Below are 16,204 nucleotides of genomic sequence, written 5' to 3'. Positions count from 1 at the left end.
TTATTTAAAACTATAGGTGCTGGAGACTTATTTTCACACCTACTAAATCGGAATCTCCAAGTAGAGACAGCCTATCTTTTGAAATACATATCCATACATGACTTCTGCTATGCTCCCCAAAGTCATGAACTCAAGTATAATAAACTTTAAAACAGAGACAGCACAGTGCTCTGGACTTGGCTCTTCTTATGCCTGGTTTTGTGGACAAATCATGCCCTAGTCAACTACTGACCCATAAATACTATCTAGTCCAGCAGTTCTCAAACCAGGCTCCCCTGGCATCTCCTTAAGGGGCCAGAGGGTAGCAGCAAAGTCTCTTTCTTTCCTTTTATTATTGAAAATTTATTTATTATTTTTGAGAGAGAGATAGAGAGTGAGTGAGGGAGGGGCAGAGAGAAAGGAAAACATCCCAAGCAGTCTCTATGCTGTCAGTGCAGAGCCCGATGCGGGGCTTGAACTCACAAACTATGAGATCATGACCTGAGCCAAAACCAAGAATTGGAGGCTTAACTGACTGAGCCACCCAGGAACCCCAACCTCTTGCTTTCAACAAACTGCTCGGCTCTTATTTAAGTTGAAGAAGAGATGTTCCTGCTTTTTTTTTTTTTTTTTTAAATTTTTTTTTTTTCAACGTTTTTAATTTATTTTTGGGACAGAGAGAGACAGAGCACGAACGGGGGAGGGGCAGAGAGAGAGGGAGACACAGAATCGGAAACAGGCTCCAGGCTCCGAGCCATCAGCCCAGAGCCTGACGCGGGGCTCGAACTCACGGAGCGCGAGATCGTGACCTGGCTGAAGTCGGACGCTTAACCGACTGCGCCACCCAGGCGCCCCGAGATGTTCCTGCTTTTAAATGAAAGTTGGGGGTGCCTGGGTGGTTCAGTCAGTTAAATGTAGAACTCTTGGTTTCGGCTCAGGTCATGAGCTCATGGTTTTGTGAGTTCGAGCCCTGTGTGCTGGCAGTACACAGCCAACTTGGGATTCTCTCTCAACCTCTCTCTATGCCCTCCCCCCACTCATGCTGTCTCTTTCAAAATAAATAAATAAACTTAAAAAACAAAAAAATAAATAAAAGTTGGAAAACTACAAATGCAGTTTGACATAAATGCAAATCCATGAAATTATAGAATGTATAAGCTAGAAAAGAGAAAGAACATACTAGTGAACCAGATACAAAGGTTTCTCCCCTTTTTTTTAAGTTTATTTGAGAGAGGATGGTGGAGGGGCAGAGAGAGAGAGAGAGAGAGAGAGAAAGAGAGAGAGAGAATCCCAAGAAGGCTCTGCACTGACAGTGCAGATGTGGGCCTCAAATTCACAAACCGTGAGATCTTGACCTGAGCCGAAGTCAGACGGTCAACCGATGAAACCACCCAGGCACCCTTTATTTGTTTTTTAAAATCGTGAATCTTTCCTATTGGGTTTTGAAAAAAAGCAAAACAAAACAAAACAAAACAAAACACACTTCTGTGTGCAGAACATGATCCTAAATGCTGACTCTTATCAGTATCTTCAATCTACATTTTCAATTTTTCAAAGCAAACCATTAACAGCTGCAGTCAAAGAGAAAGAGGATTTTGGAGAGACATTTAATGGTAGTTTTGAGCAAGACTAGAAAAAAGTGTTTTCATTTTTGTTTTGAGTAATGAAAAGAGTGGACTATGTGCATATAACTAATGTCTGTTACAGAAGGAGCGTGGTTTGGAGGGTAAGCGCTATTGTAAATGCCTATGCACATGGCTCACATGCAGCTGCTCCAGACAGTTACAAAAATCAAGTCCCATGACCCATAAGCTCCATGCAGGGAGCTTACCTCTGAATTCCTGTTGCCTAACATAATACCTGGCTCAGGGTAAGTGCTCAAAACATTTGTTGCTTGGGATGGAAAGAAGAAACTGTTGGTTTATTATTGGTAAATGTTTCCAGTCCAGAACATTTTCAAACACCTACCACATCCCTGGTATGATGCAGAATACAACAACTAACACAACACAGGGCTACCCTTCAAATCTAATAATAGGAAACAGTCCCATAAATGAACTCTTTCAATATAATGTGGCAAGTGCTCTGACAGAAGTGAGCAGAGGGTGATCTACAATCACTAAAGGAAGGCTCTTGGTCCAAGCAGGGAGCTTAGGAGAGGTTTCCAATTAACCTGGTCCTTGTTGAACAAGTCACCACACTCAGTTTGGAATTTAACTAAAGGCAACTGAAAGACGTGCAATATAGAAACAAAAAACAGAGCTTTGCCTTACCTAAGAAGAGGCTTAAGTGATTCTTAATTAAAAAAAAAAAAATTTTTTTAACACTTATTCACCTTTGAGAGACAGAGAGAGACAGAACATGAGCAGGGCAGGGGCAGAAAGAAAAGGAGACACAGAACCTGTCAGCACAGAGCCCGACATGGGGCTCAATCCCAGGAACCATGAGACCATGACCTGAGTCAAAGTTGGACACCCAAATGACTGAGCCACCCAGGCACCCCAAGTGATTCTTAATCATATATATATATATATATATATATATATATATATATATATATATATATACATATATATATAAAAATAATACTATATAATTATATAATATATATAATGAATGTCAACATGCTTCTCCTCAGAGAAATGCATACTATACACAATTTCACATATACTTTGAGGGAGACAATGGACCAATCCCATGTGAGAAATTCTGTTCTAGAGTATTGCTTCACAAAGAATCACAGAAGGAAGATTTCCCTCTGGGGGATAAGGGTTATACGAGAAACTGGCAAGGGGGTTCCCTGACAGCAATGACAAAAAAAAAAAAAAAAGGAAAAATTATTTTGGAATGATTAGATCAGGGTGACCTAAACTACCAAAAATTCAGCTACAAATTGGGTGGAAAAACCAAAGGGTGAAAAAAGGTAAATCTGTCACAAAATAGACAGAATTTAGTATACCTATTTTGTGTCCCCTCGCTCCCCCACAGGTTCTTAGAGAGTTGAGGTTTTCTTGCTAGTTGTGTTCAGTTACTTATAGGTAGTCAAATGTCTGAAATCAAAGTGGGCCCAAGAGGAATCTACCTTGAGTCTTGCTAGAAACAAGTGACCTGGTTAGGCTGCTATTGCAGTGAAATTAGTAAAGGTGATTGGTGGGGTGATCCACCCTGGAGCCTAGCCCCACATCCACTTCAACATTTGGAAAAGTCTTTAGAAATCATCTATATCCATAAAATTCTATTCTACACCATCCCTGAAAAGGGCAATCAAATATCTAATTGACTGTTAAAAAGAAAACCACCGGCCCAAGATGGAATCACTTATTCCAGGCCGTATCACCAAACCAGGGCTTACTATTTAACCTAGTTGCAGTTTCAACCTCCCCCAGAATGCAGTTTTAACTAATCGGTCAGGAATTTTCTGGTCAGCACCAGGGAGGTAATCTGTCACGTGGACCATCTCCAACCACTCCACACAAAAGGAAGTTGAGGTAATCTGCGTGATAAAACCCCATGCCATTCCCAGAAGGGAAGGTGATTTTACCTGAACCTATACTTTTTTTTTTACCTTTGCTAATAACTTCTTGCTCCATCTTCCTTCGCATAAAAACCTTCCATTTTGTAGCTCTCCTCTACTTGCTAGATGGGATGCTGCCTGATTTATTTAATAAAGCCAATCAGATCTTGAAATTTACTGGGTTGAATTTTTTTTACAGCTGCTCACCACAAAATATCTGCTTTCTTGTACTTACAGAAGGTCGTAGATTCGCTTTACACAGACAGGTTTATTTTCTTTTCTGCCAAAAATTGTTATCTTTAAGTTATCTGAAAAACTGTCATGCCTTCCCTTCTTGTACCTAAACTCAGGAGCATTAACTTTTCCCTCCAGCTGCTATCCTCTCATCTTTGTCAATAGTGCTCTTGAAGCCTGACTCTCTAACCCTAGACACAGCCTACATGAAACCCTGCATATGGGACTGCAGCATTCCATCCTGAACACTGCACCATCCATGTAGTGTCAGTGCTTTGTTTGTTTTGGGGGTTTTTTGTTGTTTGCTCAAGCAACTGAATTACATCATAGCTAATCTTGGGCTTGCCTGCCTTTTTCTTCTGAACCGTTGCCTAGCCATATCTCTTCAGCCTTGATTTATTAATAGATCTTAGGAAAAAGCCGTGGTCCTACATTTATCCCTCTTAAACTGAATCTTGTTTAATTTCTGCCTGGTATTTCACAATATTTAAAGCAACCTGTCTACATGACTCCCAAATCTTACCTCCAGTCCTAATTTCTCTTCTATTTATGACTAGACCCATATTTTCACTTGCTAACAAGTTATCACTACCTGGTTATTAAATCCTTACAGGTCAGACCCCAATACTAACATTTTGTGTGTATCATCTCATTTAATCCTTATGAGACTGAAGTTGGTTATACCCATTTTTGTATGTGGAAACTAAGGAATATCACTACTCTTTTAACAGTATTATTAAAAAACATACAGGGGGCGCCTGGGTGGCGCAGTCGGTTAAGCGTCCGACTTCAGCCAGGTCACGATCTCGCGGTCCGTGAGTTCGAGCCCCGCGTCGGGCTCTGGGCTGATGGCTCAGAGCCTGGAGCCTGTTTCTGATTCTGTGTCTCCCTCTCTCTCTGCCCTCCCCCGTTCATGCTCTGTCTCTCTCTGTCCCAAAAATAAATAAAAAAAAAAAAAATGTTGAAAAAAAAAAAAAATTAAAAATAAAAAAAAAAAAAAACATACAGACATTCTTGTCAAAAGAAGTGGGAGGGGGTGCTACTGGTATTCAGTGGATAGAGGTCAGGGATACAGCTCAACACAACAAGGAAAGGTTCTGTATCTTGTACAATTTTCATGCTGCTAAAAAAACTGATTTTAGTTTTCTGAGACTAGGACTCCAACTCCATTTCACATGTCACCAAAGGATCTTTGGCACGGTTTTAATATACATTGAGTTTTCCAGAGAAACACAATTACTAAATAAGTCGAGGGAGAATTATAGTTTGTGTTTCTGCAGTTTTATTAGGAGTTGTTCACCATTTTGAAAAACTAAGCCACCAATAGCACTGAAACTCATGGCTTTGGGCTCAGCAATATATACGCCAATATCAGTCTGTGCTTGTGTTGTCTCATTGTGGTGACTATGTGTGTATGTACAAATATACTTAAATTTAGCTTCATTTCAAAACGTTAAATATCAAATCTTGGAAATATTCTATGGAATTTTGTCTTAATTCTTCAAAATCGAACCTTTCCTTTGTAGGTGGGTACAAGCATCTGATTAATTCATTATGACTTCTAGTCTAGTCAGGCTTGAATAATTACACATTGAGTCACATGTTTCTGTCTAAATTCCCCTGTATTTTAGTAGCTGGGGCATTTTAATCATTTAAAAGAATCACCTGCAAATGGCATTTCAGAACAGTGGAGGGGGTGCGACATCTGGCATGAGACCCCTGCTATACCATCTCTACGGCTTTCCCAGCATGCACCACACATCTCCCTGCCTTTGCTCCAGCTGGTCTCACAGCTCTCCCACGCCCCAATTCACACTTCTCTTGGAGGACCCAATGTAAATGTCACTTCTTTAAACCCTTCTACCACCCTTATACAACTTAGTCATCCTCTCTTTTGGTCTCCGTCTCAAAGAATGTTGACTCTTTGCCTCTGACCCATTCTCCTTACTGCAGCAAGAGCTATCTTTTTAAAATGTTAAGACCCCAGCACTCGTTTGCTTTGCACTTCGAATTAGCTCCAAATGCCCTCATTTGTAGGCCTGTATGACCAGGCCCCTCTCACCTCTCCTACACCTTCTAAACCCCTGCATCTCGTTGGCCAGGCTTTAGTCACAATCGCCTTCTTTCTTTTTTCCTAAAAAGGTAAATTTTTCCCTTCTTCAAGGGTTTTGCATATGCTATTCACTCTGCTTAGAAAGCTCCTGACCCTCCCTTCACATGGCTAGCCTCTCATCTTTTATTTATTTATTTTAACGTTTATTTATTTTTTGAGAGACAGAGAGAGACAGAGCATGAGCGGTGGAGGGGCAGAGAGAGAGGGAGACAGAGTCCAAAGCAGGCTCCAGGCTCTGAGCTGTCAGCATAGAGCTTGAAGTGGGGCTTAAACTCACAAACTATGAGATCATGAGCTGAGCTGAAGTCGGACGCTTAACCGACTGAGCCACCCAGGCACCCCATAGCTTCTCGTGTTTTAGGAATCACCTTACATATCACCTCCTTGGAGAAAGCTTCCCAACTTACCCTATGTAAAGTAAGTCCCTCTCCCATTTGGGCCCATTTGTTTACTTCATAACACTTAGGACAACTGGCTATTACTGGTTAGACTTGTCTATCTCCTCCACCAGAATATGAGCTCCCTGAAAAAAGGGGACCAGGGCTGTAGGACAAATATATAACCACTCACTTTTTTACAGTTATTTTCTGTCTTTTTACCACTTATTTACCTCAATAGCTCCAGCAACTGACAAGAGTCCACAGCACATAGCAGAGTTTATATCTAGTTTCTGCATTTATCTATCCTCAGCTTTGGCACTTTTGGGTTTTACTGGCTGAACACTTACTATTCTGTTTTGCTCTGGAATTTTTTTCCTTGGGCAAATATAGATCTGGTGGGTATGGTCCTAGTATGCCTTGGTCATCCCAGGCCAATGCCCAATTCTAACACACAGCAACTAACTATAGTCATTTGGGACAGCCTCACATAGAACGTAGCAAGCTCCCTAATGGTCTGCAATGTCAGAAAAGGGACATCGTGGATCACAGTATGCATCGGGGTTGGCCTTGGTTTCTGGAGTAAATGGAATGTGGTATCCATTCAAAATGATGGCATACTGGTTTTAGAAATGGTCTACTTAATTACATACCTGATTTGACTACTTCATTATATCATTTAGCATAGTCACTGAGCATTAAGATACCAAATATATGTTGCTTTATTATAAATTACTTCCTTTAAAATTCTCCTTTATGTCATAGGGTAGGTACTTTAACAATTTTTTTTTAATTACATGTGTAGTTAATGGTATCATCTACACACTGTATTTCAGGATCATAAAAGGAATGCAAATACTGAGAGAGTTGAAAATCAGGGCCACACCACATCTACTCGAATCAACAAATACTGACTGATAACATGAGATATGCTAATCAAGGAGGGAGACTCAAAAAAAATGTGAGACATAAACATCTCTGTTATTGTGTTGAGAACTTTACAATCTAGTTGGAGACACCAACCTGAAACAACAACATAAATAAATTATTAAAAAAAAAAAAAAGCCACAGGCAGTTTCTATCACTACCACACGATGGTACAATAAATTAAGAGGTCAAGGATAGTTGAAATTTGGGGCCTGGGTGCTTCAGTTGGTTAAACATCTGACTCTTGATTTTGGCTCAGGTCATGATCTCACAGTTAATGAGTTCAAGCCCTACATCGGGCTCTCCACTGACAGCACAGAGCCTGCCTGGGATTCTCTCTCTCTGCCCCTCCCCTGCTCATGCTCTCTCTCACTCTCTCTCTCTCTCTCTCTCCCTCTCAAAATAAAAAACACACTTTGATTAAAAAAAAAAAAAATTAAGTGCCAAGGGAGCCCAGTCCTTTACTTTATTCAAGTTGGCATCTCCAATGCCTAATATAAGTGAGTCCAACAAATGCTCAAAAATTGCTGGAGTTACTGATCTAGGTAAGTAGACCTAATTTTTTTTAATCTTTATTTTTGAGAGAGAGACTGCAAGTCGGGGCAGACAGAGAGGCAGACAGAGGATCTAAAGTAGGCTCCATGCTGACAGCAGAAAATCCAATACAGGGCTCGAACCCACAAACTGAGATATCATGACTTGAGCTGAAGTTGGACGCTTAACCGACTGAGCCACCCAGGCGCCCCAGTAACTAGATCTATTTTTATGCTGAACCTGAGTAATTCCTAAACCTGTTTCAATTACCAAGTTCTATAATTATTACAGAGTCAAACACCATTTTACAAGTAACCAAATCTTCCATAATTTTAGTTTTCACCAAAGAACTGAAGAACACTAATTAGATGCTTAAAGTATAGAATAGTGGCTTTTTTTAGTCTACTATGTAAACTGATCACTGAAAGATAATTCATTCCTAAGTTGTTTTGTTCTAAAAGATGGTATATTTTGAGTGGGGTGTTCTCAGAGCCCAGATTCAGTATCAACTAGCTGGTGTAAGCTCTAGGCTCTGAGAACACCTCCAAGTATTTGTTCTTATACCTATACCATGGCGATGGTTGACTTGAGTCCATCTGTGACATAAAAAGTTGTCTCATTCTATTAATTCTCTGTGCTTAGATAAAAAATATAGAAAAGCTGATTACACAAGAGTTTTATGCCTGAAAAGAAGAAAGAAGTCCAATATTGGTCAAAACAACAAAAATAAAACTAAAACAATACTAAATATTAAAACTACATAAAACTTACAAAGGATAAATACTTCAACTTAAAATTTAAACAGCCCCTTAAAAGGACATTATAAATTAGCAAGCACTTAAGGGTCTTTTTTCCTTAGGAAAATTACCTTAGGTAACATAAACAGAAAAGAGATAGTTAACTCTACCCACAGATAGGCTTGGATAAATTCTTACATTCCAATTTGCCTCATCAGAAAGCATCACTGGCCATCAAACCCCTTTAATCATTACTAAACCACCTGGCTATATTTCAACCTACTCTATGTTACAAAGTCCAAGACAGGTTGGAACTAATTTTCCATGTATTGCACTTTGGGATTCTGTGTCCTGGTGACTTCACATGGCTCCTGACTCTCGGCAGCAGCCAATCTGAAACACAACATAAAATGGAGTCTATTTGGGAAAACTTCTCGGAGCAAAATCCTTTCGCTATATGTTTTTTGTTTTTTTTTAGAGAGAGAGAGAGAGAGAGAGAAAGAGAGCACAAACAGGGGAGAGGACAGAGGGAGAGAGAGAAAATCTTAAGTAGGCTCCACACTTAGCACAGAGCCCGATTCAGGGCTTGATCCCATGACCCTGGGATCTCAACCTGAGCTGAAATCAAGAGTGGGCCACTTCGGGTGGGTGGGTGGTTCAGTTGGTTAAGCATCCAACTTCAGTTCAGGCCACAATCTCACGGTTTGTGGGTTTGAGCCCCTTGTCGGGCTCTGTGCTGACAGCTCAGAGCCTTGAGCCTGCTCCGGATTCTGTGTCTCCCTCTCTCTCTGCCTCTCCCTCACTCACGTTCTGTCTCTCAAAAATAAATAAAATGTTAAAGAAAAAAAAAAAGAGTGGGAAACTCAACCAAGCCACCCAGGCACCCCATATGTTGATCTTAATAGCTTCAATTATGATGATACTTACTGATAATTACAAAAGGTAACACCTGTCATTCTTACCTAATAAGTGAGAGATAAAGAAATTTTATGCGGTAATGTCACAAATTTCCTATCTTTCTTGAGAAGTAGAGAAAAAAATATTCTAAATAAAGTTTTACTTAGATTACTTAATGACATGATATATAACTAAAAAACAGCGGGGCTGATTTCATTTGCCATACATGAAAGTCACTTAAATGTCAAAATCGTAATTGTTGGCCACTTTAAAGCTATAGGATATTTTCCAATCATATCAGTATATTTACCAGTGCATTTATCAGTGTATATATTATATATTTATCAGTAGATAATTTTCATTTGTGGGGAAAAAAAGGGTTAATAGATGGAAACTTCAGAATCTATGAGTAAAAACATAAAACTAGAAGGCTGAAGAGAGCTAAGAATTTCTCATCAAGATTGACAAATGCTACAATTGATTAGAAGCCACAGAAAATTTGACAAAGGTGAAACTAGGGGTATAAATTAAAACATCCCCTGAAAGACGCTAAAACCAAAGAACAATCAAAACAAGAAATGGTTAGAGTAGGAAAAAAAATAGTCTTCTGTAATCATTCAAATACCTATTACACATGCAGCACTATATTACCAGTTTGGGGGAATAAAAAGTTATAGAACATACATAGTCCCTGCTCCCAAGGAGCTGATATTGTTAGAGGAACAAGACACAAACATTCTATGTCATATAAGTAACAATCCAAATAAATATATAGGAATGAAGGCAAGGGATGGATGGCTGTGGGTACAGTGGTTGAGAGGCTTCATAGCCAAGACTGAATCTGAGCCAGGCCCTAAAAAGTAGAAGTTTAATAGGCAGAAACTGAGAAGAGAATAAGCAGAGGTCAGAAAATGACACAGAACACAGTGGTCCAGCACTCAATGAGGAGACAACAGGGACATATGCATAGGAGACAGGTCATATCAGTCACACTAGAGGGTCTTAAATGCTATCCTTATACAATTTTAAGTCATAAAATGTTTGTGAACATGATTAATATATTTCTATATTTAATCTGGAGCATGACTTGGAATGTATTTTCAGGAGAAACTGTTTTAGAATCGACGAGACGAGAAGTCAGAAGTGGAGGAATGAAGAGTAATACCAGAAGTAATATTGTAAATCAGAAGTTCTTAAGGTGGTCCACACACCCCTTGGAAGTCACTGAGACTATTTCAAAGGATTTGTGAGGTTGAAATTATGCTCATAATACTTTTAAGATGTTATTTGCTTATTTCACTGTGTTGACATTTGCATTGACAGCACACACACAAAAAAAATGGTGAATAAAACTGCTGGTGTCAAGACAGTGGAACCAAAATGTACTACCAGCACTATATTCTTTTGTTTTTAAAACAACTTTATTGAGGTATAATTGCTGCATAATAAACAGCACATATTTCAAGTGTACAATTTGAGGAGTTTTTACATATATGTACATATTGAGAAACCACTGCTACAATCAAGATGACAAATATTTTGACAAGTTTCCCTGTGACCTTTAGTAACCCATCTATCTCTACTCCCTTGTTCTTGATTTTTTTCGATCCCTATAAATTTATTTGCAAGTTCTACAATTTTATAAAAATGGAGTCATATAGTAAGTATTCCTTTTTCATGCTAACACTATCCAAAAGCAAACCAAGCAAAGTAGACTTCGGATCAAGGAAAAACCCAGGAGAAAGAGGATCATTTCATGATAATAAAAGATCAATCCATTAAAGAGGACATAGTAATTCTAAATGCATATGAACCTAATAACAGTTTCAGAATACATGATGCAAAAACTGACCAACCTAAACTGAAAAACAAACATATACACAACTATAGTTGAGAATTTCCATACCTCTCTCTATATAATGGGCAGAACAAGTGTATAGAAAATCAGTAAGCATGCAGGAGACTTAAACAATGTGATACAATTGATATTTATAAAACACATTAATAGCAGAATACACATTATTTTCAAGTGCACCTGGAACATTAGTCAAGAATGACTATATTACGGGCAGTAAAAAATAAATTTCAAAGGACTAAACTCACACCAAATATGTTCTCTGACCAAAATGGATTTAAATTAGAAATCAACAACAGAAAGATAATCCTCAAATATTTGGAAACTAAACATTACACTTTTAAATAATCCATAAGTCAAACAATACATCAAAAGGGAAATTAGAAAATATCTGAACAGAATGAAAATCATTTTTAGAAACTGTTATCATGAAACAAATGAGCTTCAGAGCTTTTTTTTTTTTTTTAAGTTTATTTATTTTGAGAGAGAGAGAGTGTGTGTGCACACATGCAGGGGACTGGCAAAGAGAGAGATGGAGAAAGAGAATCCCAAGCAGGCTTCATACTGTCAGTACCGAGCTCAGCACAGGGGTACTCAATTCCAAGAACCATGAGATGATTACCTAAGCCAAAATCAAGAATTGGATGCTCCACCGACTTTATAAACTACCCAGGCGCCCCAATACCACTCTTCTTATAACATTTAAAAATTACTGAATATAGTTATTTTCTTTTTTTTTAAGTTTATTTTGAGAGAGAGAGAGAGAGAGAGAGAGAGAGAGCAGGAGGGGGAAGGGACAGAAAGAGAGGGAGAGAGAGAATTCCAAGCAGGCTCCATGCTGTCAGTGCAGAGCCCAACATAGGGCTCAATCCTATGAACCATGAGGACATGATCTGAGCAGAGATCAAGAGTTTGGATGCTTAACTGACTAAGCCACCCAGGCGTCTCTTGAATATAGTTATTTTTATAAAAATGTTATTATATTCTCATATAATTATTTTAAGTGAATTAATAAAGATTTTTTAAATTTACCCATAAAAATTTTTTTTAATGTTTATTTCTTTTCAGGAGAGAAAGAGAGAGACAGAGCACAAGTGGGGGCGGCGGGGGGGGGGGGGCGTGGCAGAGAGAGAGAGGGAGACACAGAATCTGAAGTAGGCTCCAGGCTCTGAGCTGTCAGCACAGAGCCCGACACGGGGCTTGAACTCACAAGCTGTGTGATCATGACCTGAGCCAAAGTCGGACACTTAACCGACTGAGCCACCCAGGCACCCCTAAATTTACCCATTTTAATGTTTAACTACCCACCATTTTATGACAGATGGAAGAAAACTTGAAATAGTAAGTTGTGAGACTTGGTGACTGAATGAATTAGAGTGGTAAAAGGAAAACAACTTAGGTACCTGGGATGTAAGAAGACCTGGTGTTCAGAAATTTCTGAGATAAAAAATGATATAATCATTATGAACTTGGTTGTTCATAGCAGATTTGCCTATTTTGATCCAGAGAATTAATCCCCATAATGGGAGCTGACAAAAACTCACTGAACTAAAAACATCAGGTTTTATACTATAAGGGCTCAATTAGAATTCCAGCACACAACCAAAAGGCCTTTTATATCCACACTTAATGGACAAGACACATGTCTGCCCAGTGCTGTCATGCCTGGGCTGAGGCAGAACAATTGATGGGGTCAGATGAGAGATTCACGCAAGGCAGAGTGAGCCCAGACTCAGCAGAACAGAAGTCCTTACCCCTGTCTATAGGGTCCTTAAGAACTAAATGTATTCAGACCCTGTGTATGCATCACTGCAACAGTTAAAGCTTGGAGGACAAACTGCTTGGGTTACTCTTTTTTTAGCTGTAGAATTTCAGAAAAGGTTGAATTTTTGTGCCTCTTTTTTTCTTAAAACAGGGATAATTATTATATCATAGGGTTACTGTGATGGTTACAAATGTAAAGCACTTAGAAAAGCACCAGGTACAAGAAGTACTTGATAAATACTGCCATTACACAGTGTTTTACCTGAAATATGGAGCAAAAAGTAGTAGTCTAATCTACAGGGTGGGTGAGAGTACAAGAAATATAATAAAAGACTCTAAAAGTTAACTACAATATCTAAATGTTCCAGGGTTAAAGATCCATAAAGTGATCACAGATAATTCTTTAAGGGAAAAAATTACCTCAAAATTATCATTTAAAAATGAATAAATAGTAGATTTGGGATAGACTTAGGATTCAGAAAGTATCTACTGAATATTTTCAAAGCTGATGCATTTCTTTCATAGTAATGAGAATAAAAATATATCCTCAACTAACAATTATGAGACAAGTGATAGTTTTCCTTTTTTTATAAAAAGCAAAATTTAAGTAAGCACTTTAAAAAAAACTTTAGCTTTAACTATGTAAACCCCAGCATCTACACCTTGACTCAAAGTGAAAAAGAAACATATAAGCTGAATGGAAAACTAACACGTGATGGGGATAAGGAGTGCACTTGTCATGATGAGCACTGGATGATGTATAGAAGTGCTGAATCACTATATTGTACACCTGAAACAAATATTACACCGTATATTAACTACACTTGATTTTAAATACAAACTAAAAAAAAGAAAAAAAAAAAAAAAAGAAGAAGAGTCTAAGGACTATCAGCCTATTTGAGAGGCAAGTCCTGATGGTGATGGTCAGGAAGAGAGGAGTCCAGGGAGTTGGGTGGGGGCGGAGGGGGGTTATGACAGCCTGCAGTGATGGCAAAATACCTCTCTGGATAAAGGACTAGTGGCAGGATAAAGGACTCTGGAGCCCTGACCTGATTGTGGGCAAGGCAGAGTCATCCAAGCAGCTTCCTGGAACTACTCCCAATCCTGCCTCATGCCTAAGAAAAACACAGAAACCAGAACAGAGAATTTGCGAAATTACCCCACAAAATAAGCTAGCAGTTGGAGGTAGAAATCATTTAAAAGAGGATATGGTAGTCTGCAAACTCTGCTGTCGGTTATGTCAACACCTGACAAAGAATTTCCACATTCTTACTTCCGCAAGCACTGCCATGCTTCTGTAGGACTTCTGCACTCAAATAGCAGGAGCACTCTGCCTCAGGCCATAAACCTGACTAAGCCCCCCCACCCCCCACCTCTCCCATAAACCTGACTAAGCCCCCCCACCCCCCACCTCTCCGAGCCCCCCACACACCCCCTCCCCCACCCGAGAGCAGGCCAGGATGGTGGCAGCAGCAGCCTGGAATGCTTCCAGGATTTCAGCAACGTTTCTTCATGTAATAATCGGTGCTGCACTTCCATCTGCCTCGCTAACAGAATAAAAACATCTATGTAGGTCAGGAGGAAATGAAGTTCTATACACAATCTATGCTTCTATATACTCCAAACCAGCTCAGGCACTGTTTAAAGGCAAATGAGAGGGTGTGTGAGAAGTCCAGCGAGTAGGAAAATAGTGACAAGGCTGCTCATCCGTGGGAGCCAAACATTATACTCTTCCTGAGCAAATCTTTTAGCCTGAGTGGATAAAATGCTTAAGACTCACAGTGATTACTTTTGAGAGAAAAAGACAGTGAAGGAAAAAGGTACCAGAGAGATTCTAATTTGTGATCTTTTCACAAGAGTAAATTATTACAATGATTGAAAGGAATGTATTGACTTACCTCGAAAATATCTGTCTTGTCATCAAATAGGCTGACAAAATATTTATAGTCAGCATAAGCCCAGAATTTGGAATGATCATAATCTCTAAAAGGTCCGGAAAGAGGAGACCGGTCACAGTTCCAGGTCAGAAACTCTTCAAGTGTAGCTTCTACATAACCACATGTAGTTTCAAACTGAGGAACTGCAATGTAAGAGAGCCCAACCTTAAATGTATACTGAACACTGTTTCCAAATATTGTTGCTTTTTTAAAATGAAGACAGTTTGAAATAATTAAAAATTAATTTTGTGCTTGTGATATAATTAGAACCATTTACAGTACTCACAATATCATGGTTTAACATAAAGGTGAAAAACAAGATTTTAACGTTAAGATTTTTAAAGACTACACTTAGTATAGCCTGATTTAGTAATCCAGTGGTATACTTTAGATTATTAATTTTCCAAGACCTTTTCAGGGGTCTGTGAGGTCTAAACTATTTTCACAATAATACTCTGACATTTTTCATTCTCATTCTCTCACGAGTGTATGGTGGAGTTTTCTAGAAGTTTAGTTGATGTCACTACAGAGATAGCTAGTGGAATACGTGTTTATGTTTTTGTATTTTTAAAACGTCTCAGTTTTAATTTATAATATGGTAAGCATCACTAGATATAATCCACATTGGCAAAAGCTCATTGGGGAACTCAATAATTTATTTTAAAGGTATGGCATTTATTGTTTTTCCAAATATTACAAAAGATACGGAATGCTTCGTGAAGTTGCATCATCCTTGTGCAGTAGTCATGCCAATCTTCTCTGCACTGGAGAACTCAACAAAGGGAGTTGGCAAAGGGTCCTGAAGCCAAAAAGTTTGAGAACTACTTCTTCAGATTAAAAAGGAAAAAAGGCAATAACAAAAAACAGTCTTTTGAAAATTTTCTGACTTTATACATAGCTCCTCAGAATTATTAAGTGGCCAATGGCAGACTTAATGTCTGTTCATTTATTCATTAACTCATTTATTTCAGAATCATTTATTAAGTTCCTAATTTGTAATTAGCACTGTGCTCAGGCTTGCATAAAAGAGATAGGTAATACTCTTGAGTTGATAATATATTCAGACAAATATAAAGCTTTAACCAGAATAATAGGAAATTTGGGGCATGACATAATTAAATGCCAATTTTGTGTCATAGACACATAGGAAAAAGCAAAGACCCAGAGAAGAGTGTTGGTGAGGAAACCTTAGAGAGAAGACAATTGTCTGTCCATTTATGGATGTTGGACTCATTTATACAAGAACTATTCTTCTAAATAGTGAAAAATGAATTTTTTTTGTAACAAGCGGAATATTTTTTTAAAGTGTTATTTGTTATTTATTTTGAGAGTGAGA

General features: G+C 38.6%; 1 protein-coding gene across 4 annotated transcripts in view; it reads right to left on the bottom strand.

Moving 5' to 3' along the window:
* The window catches only part of HSPBAP1 (HSPB1 associated protein 1), a 58,736-nt gene that overhangs the window by 18,016 nt on the left and 24,516 nt on the right, over positions 1-16,204 (bottom strand). For all 4 annotated transcript variants that reach the window (XM_058731175.1, XM_058731176.1, XM_058731178.1 and 1 more), the window contains exon 3: positions 14,830-15,011. In XM_058731175.1, the coding sequence (XP_058587158.1) occupies positions 14,830-15,011 (182 nt within the window). The remainder of the gene's footprint in view (positions 1-14,829; positions 15,012-16,204) is intronic.

The sequence above is a fragment of the Neofelis nebulosa genome, chromosome 5 (assembly GCF_028018385.1).
Source record: "Neofelis nebulosa isolate mNeoNeb1 chromosome 5, mNeoNeb1.pri, whole genome shotgun sequence".
Lineage (NCBI taxonomy): Eukaryota > Metazoa > Chordata > Mammalia > Carnivora > Felidae > Neofelis > Neofelis nebulosa.
This window is presented reverse-complemented; position numbering and strand designations above follow the sequence as displayed.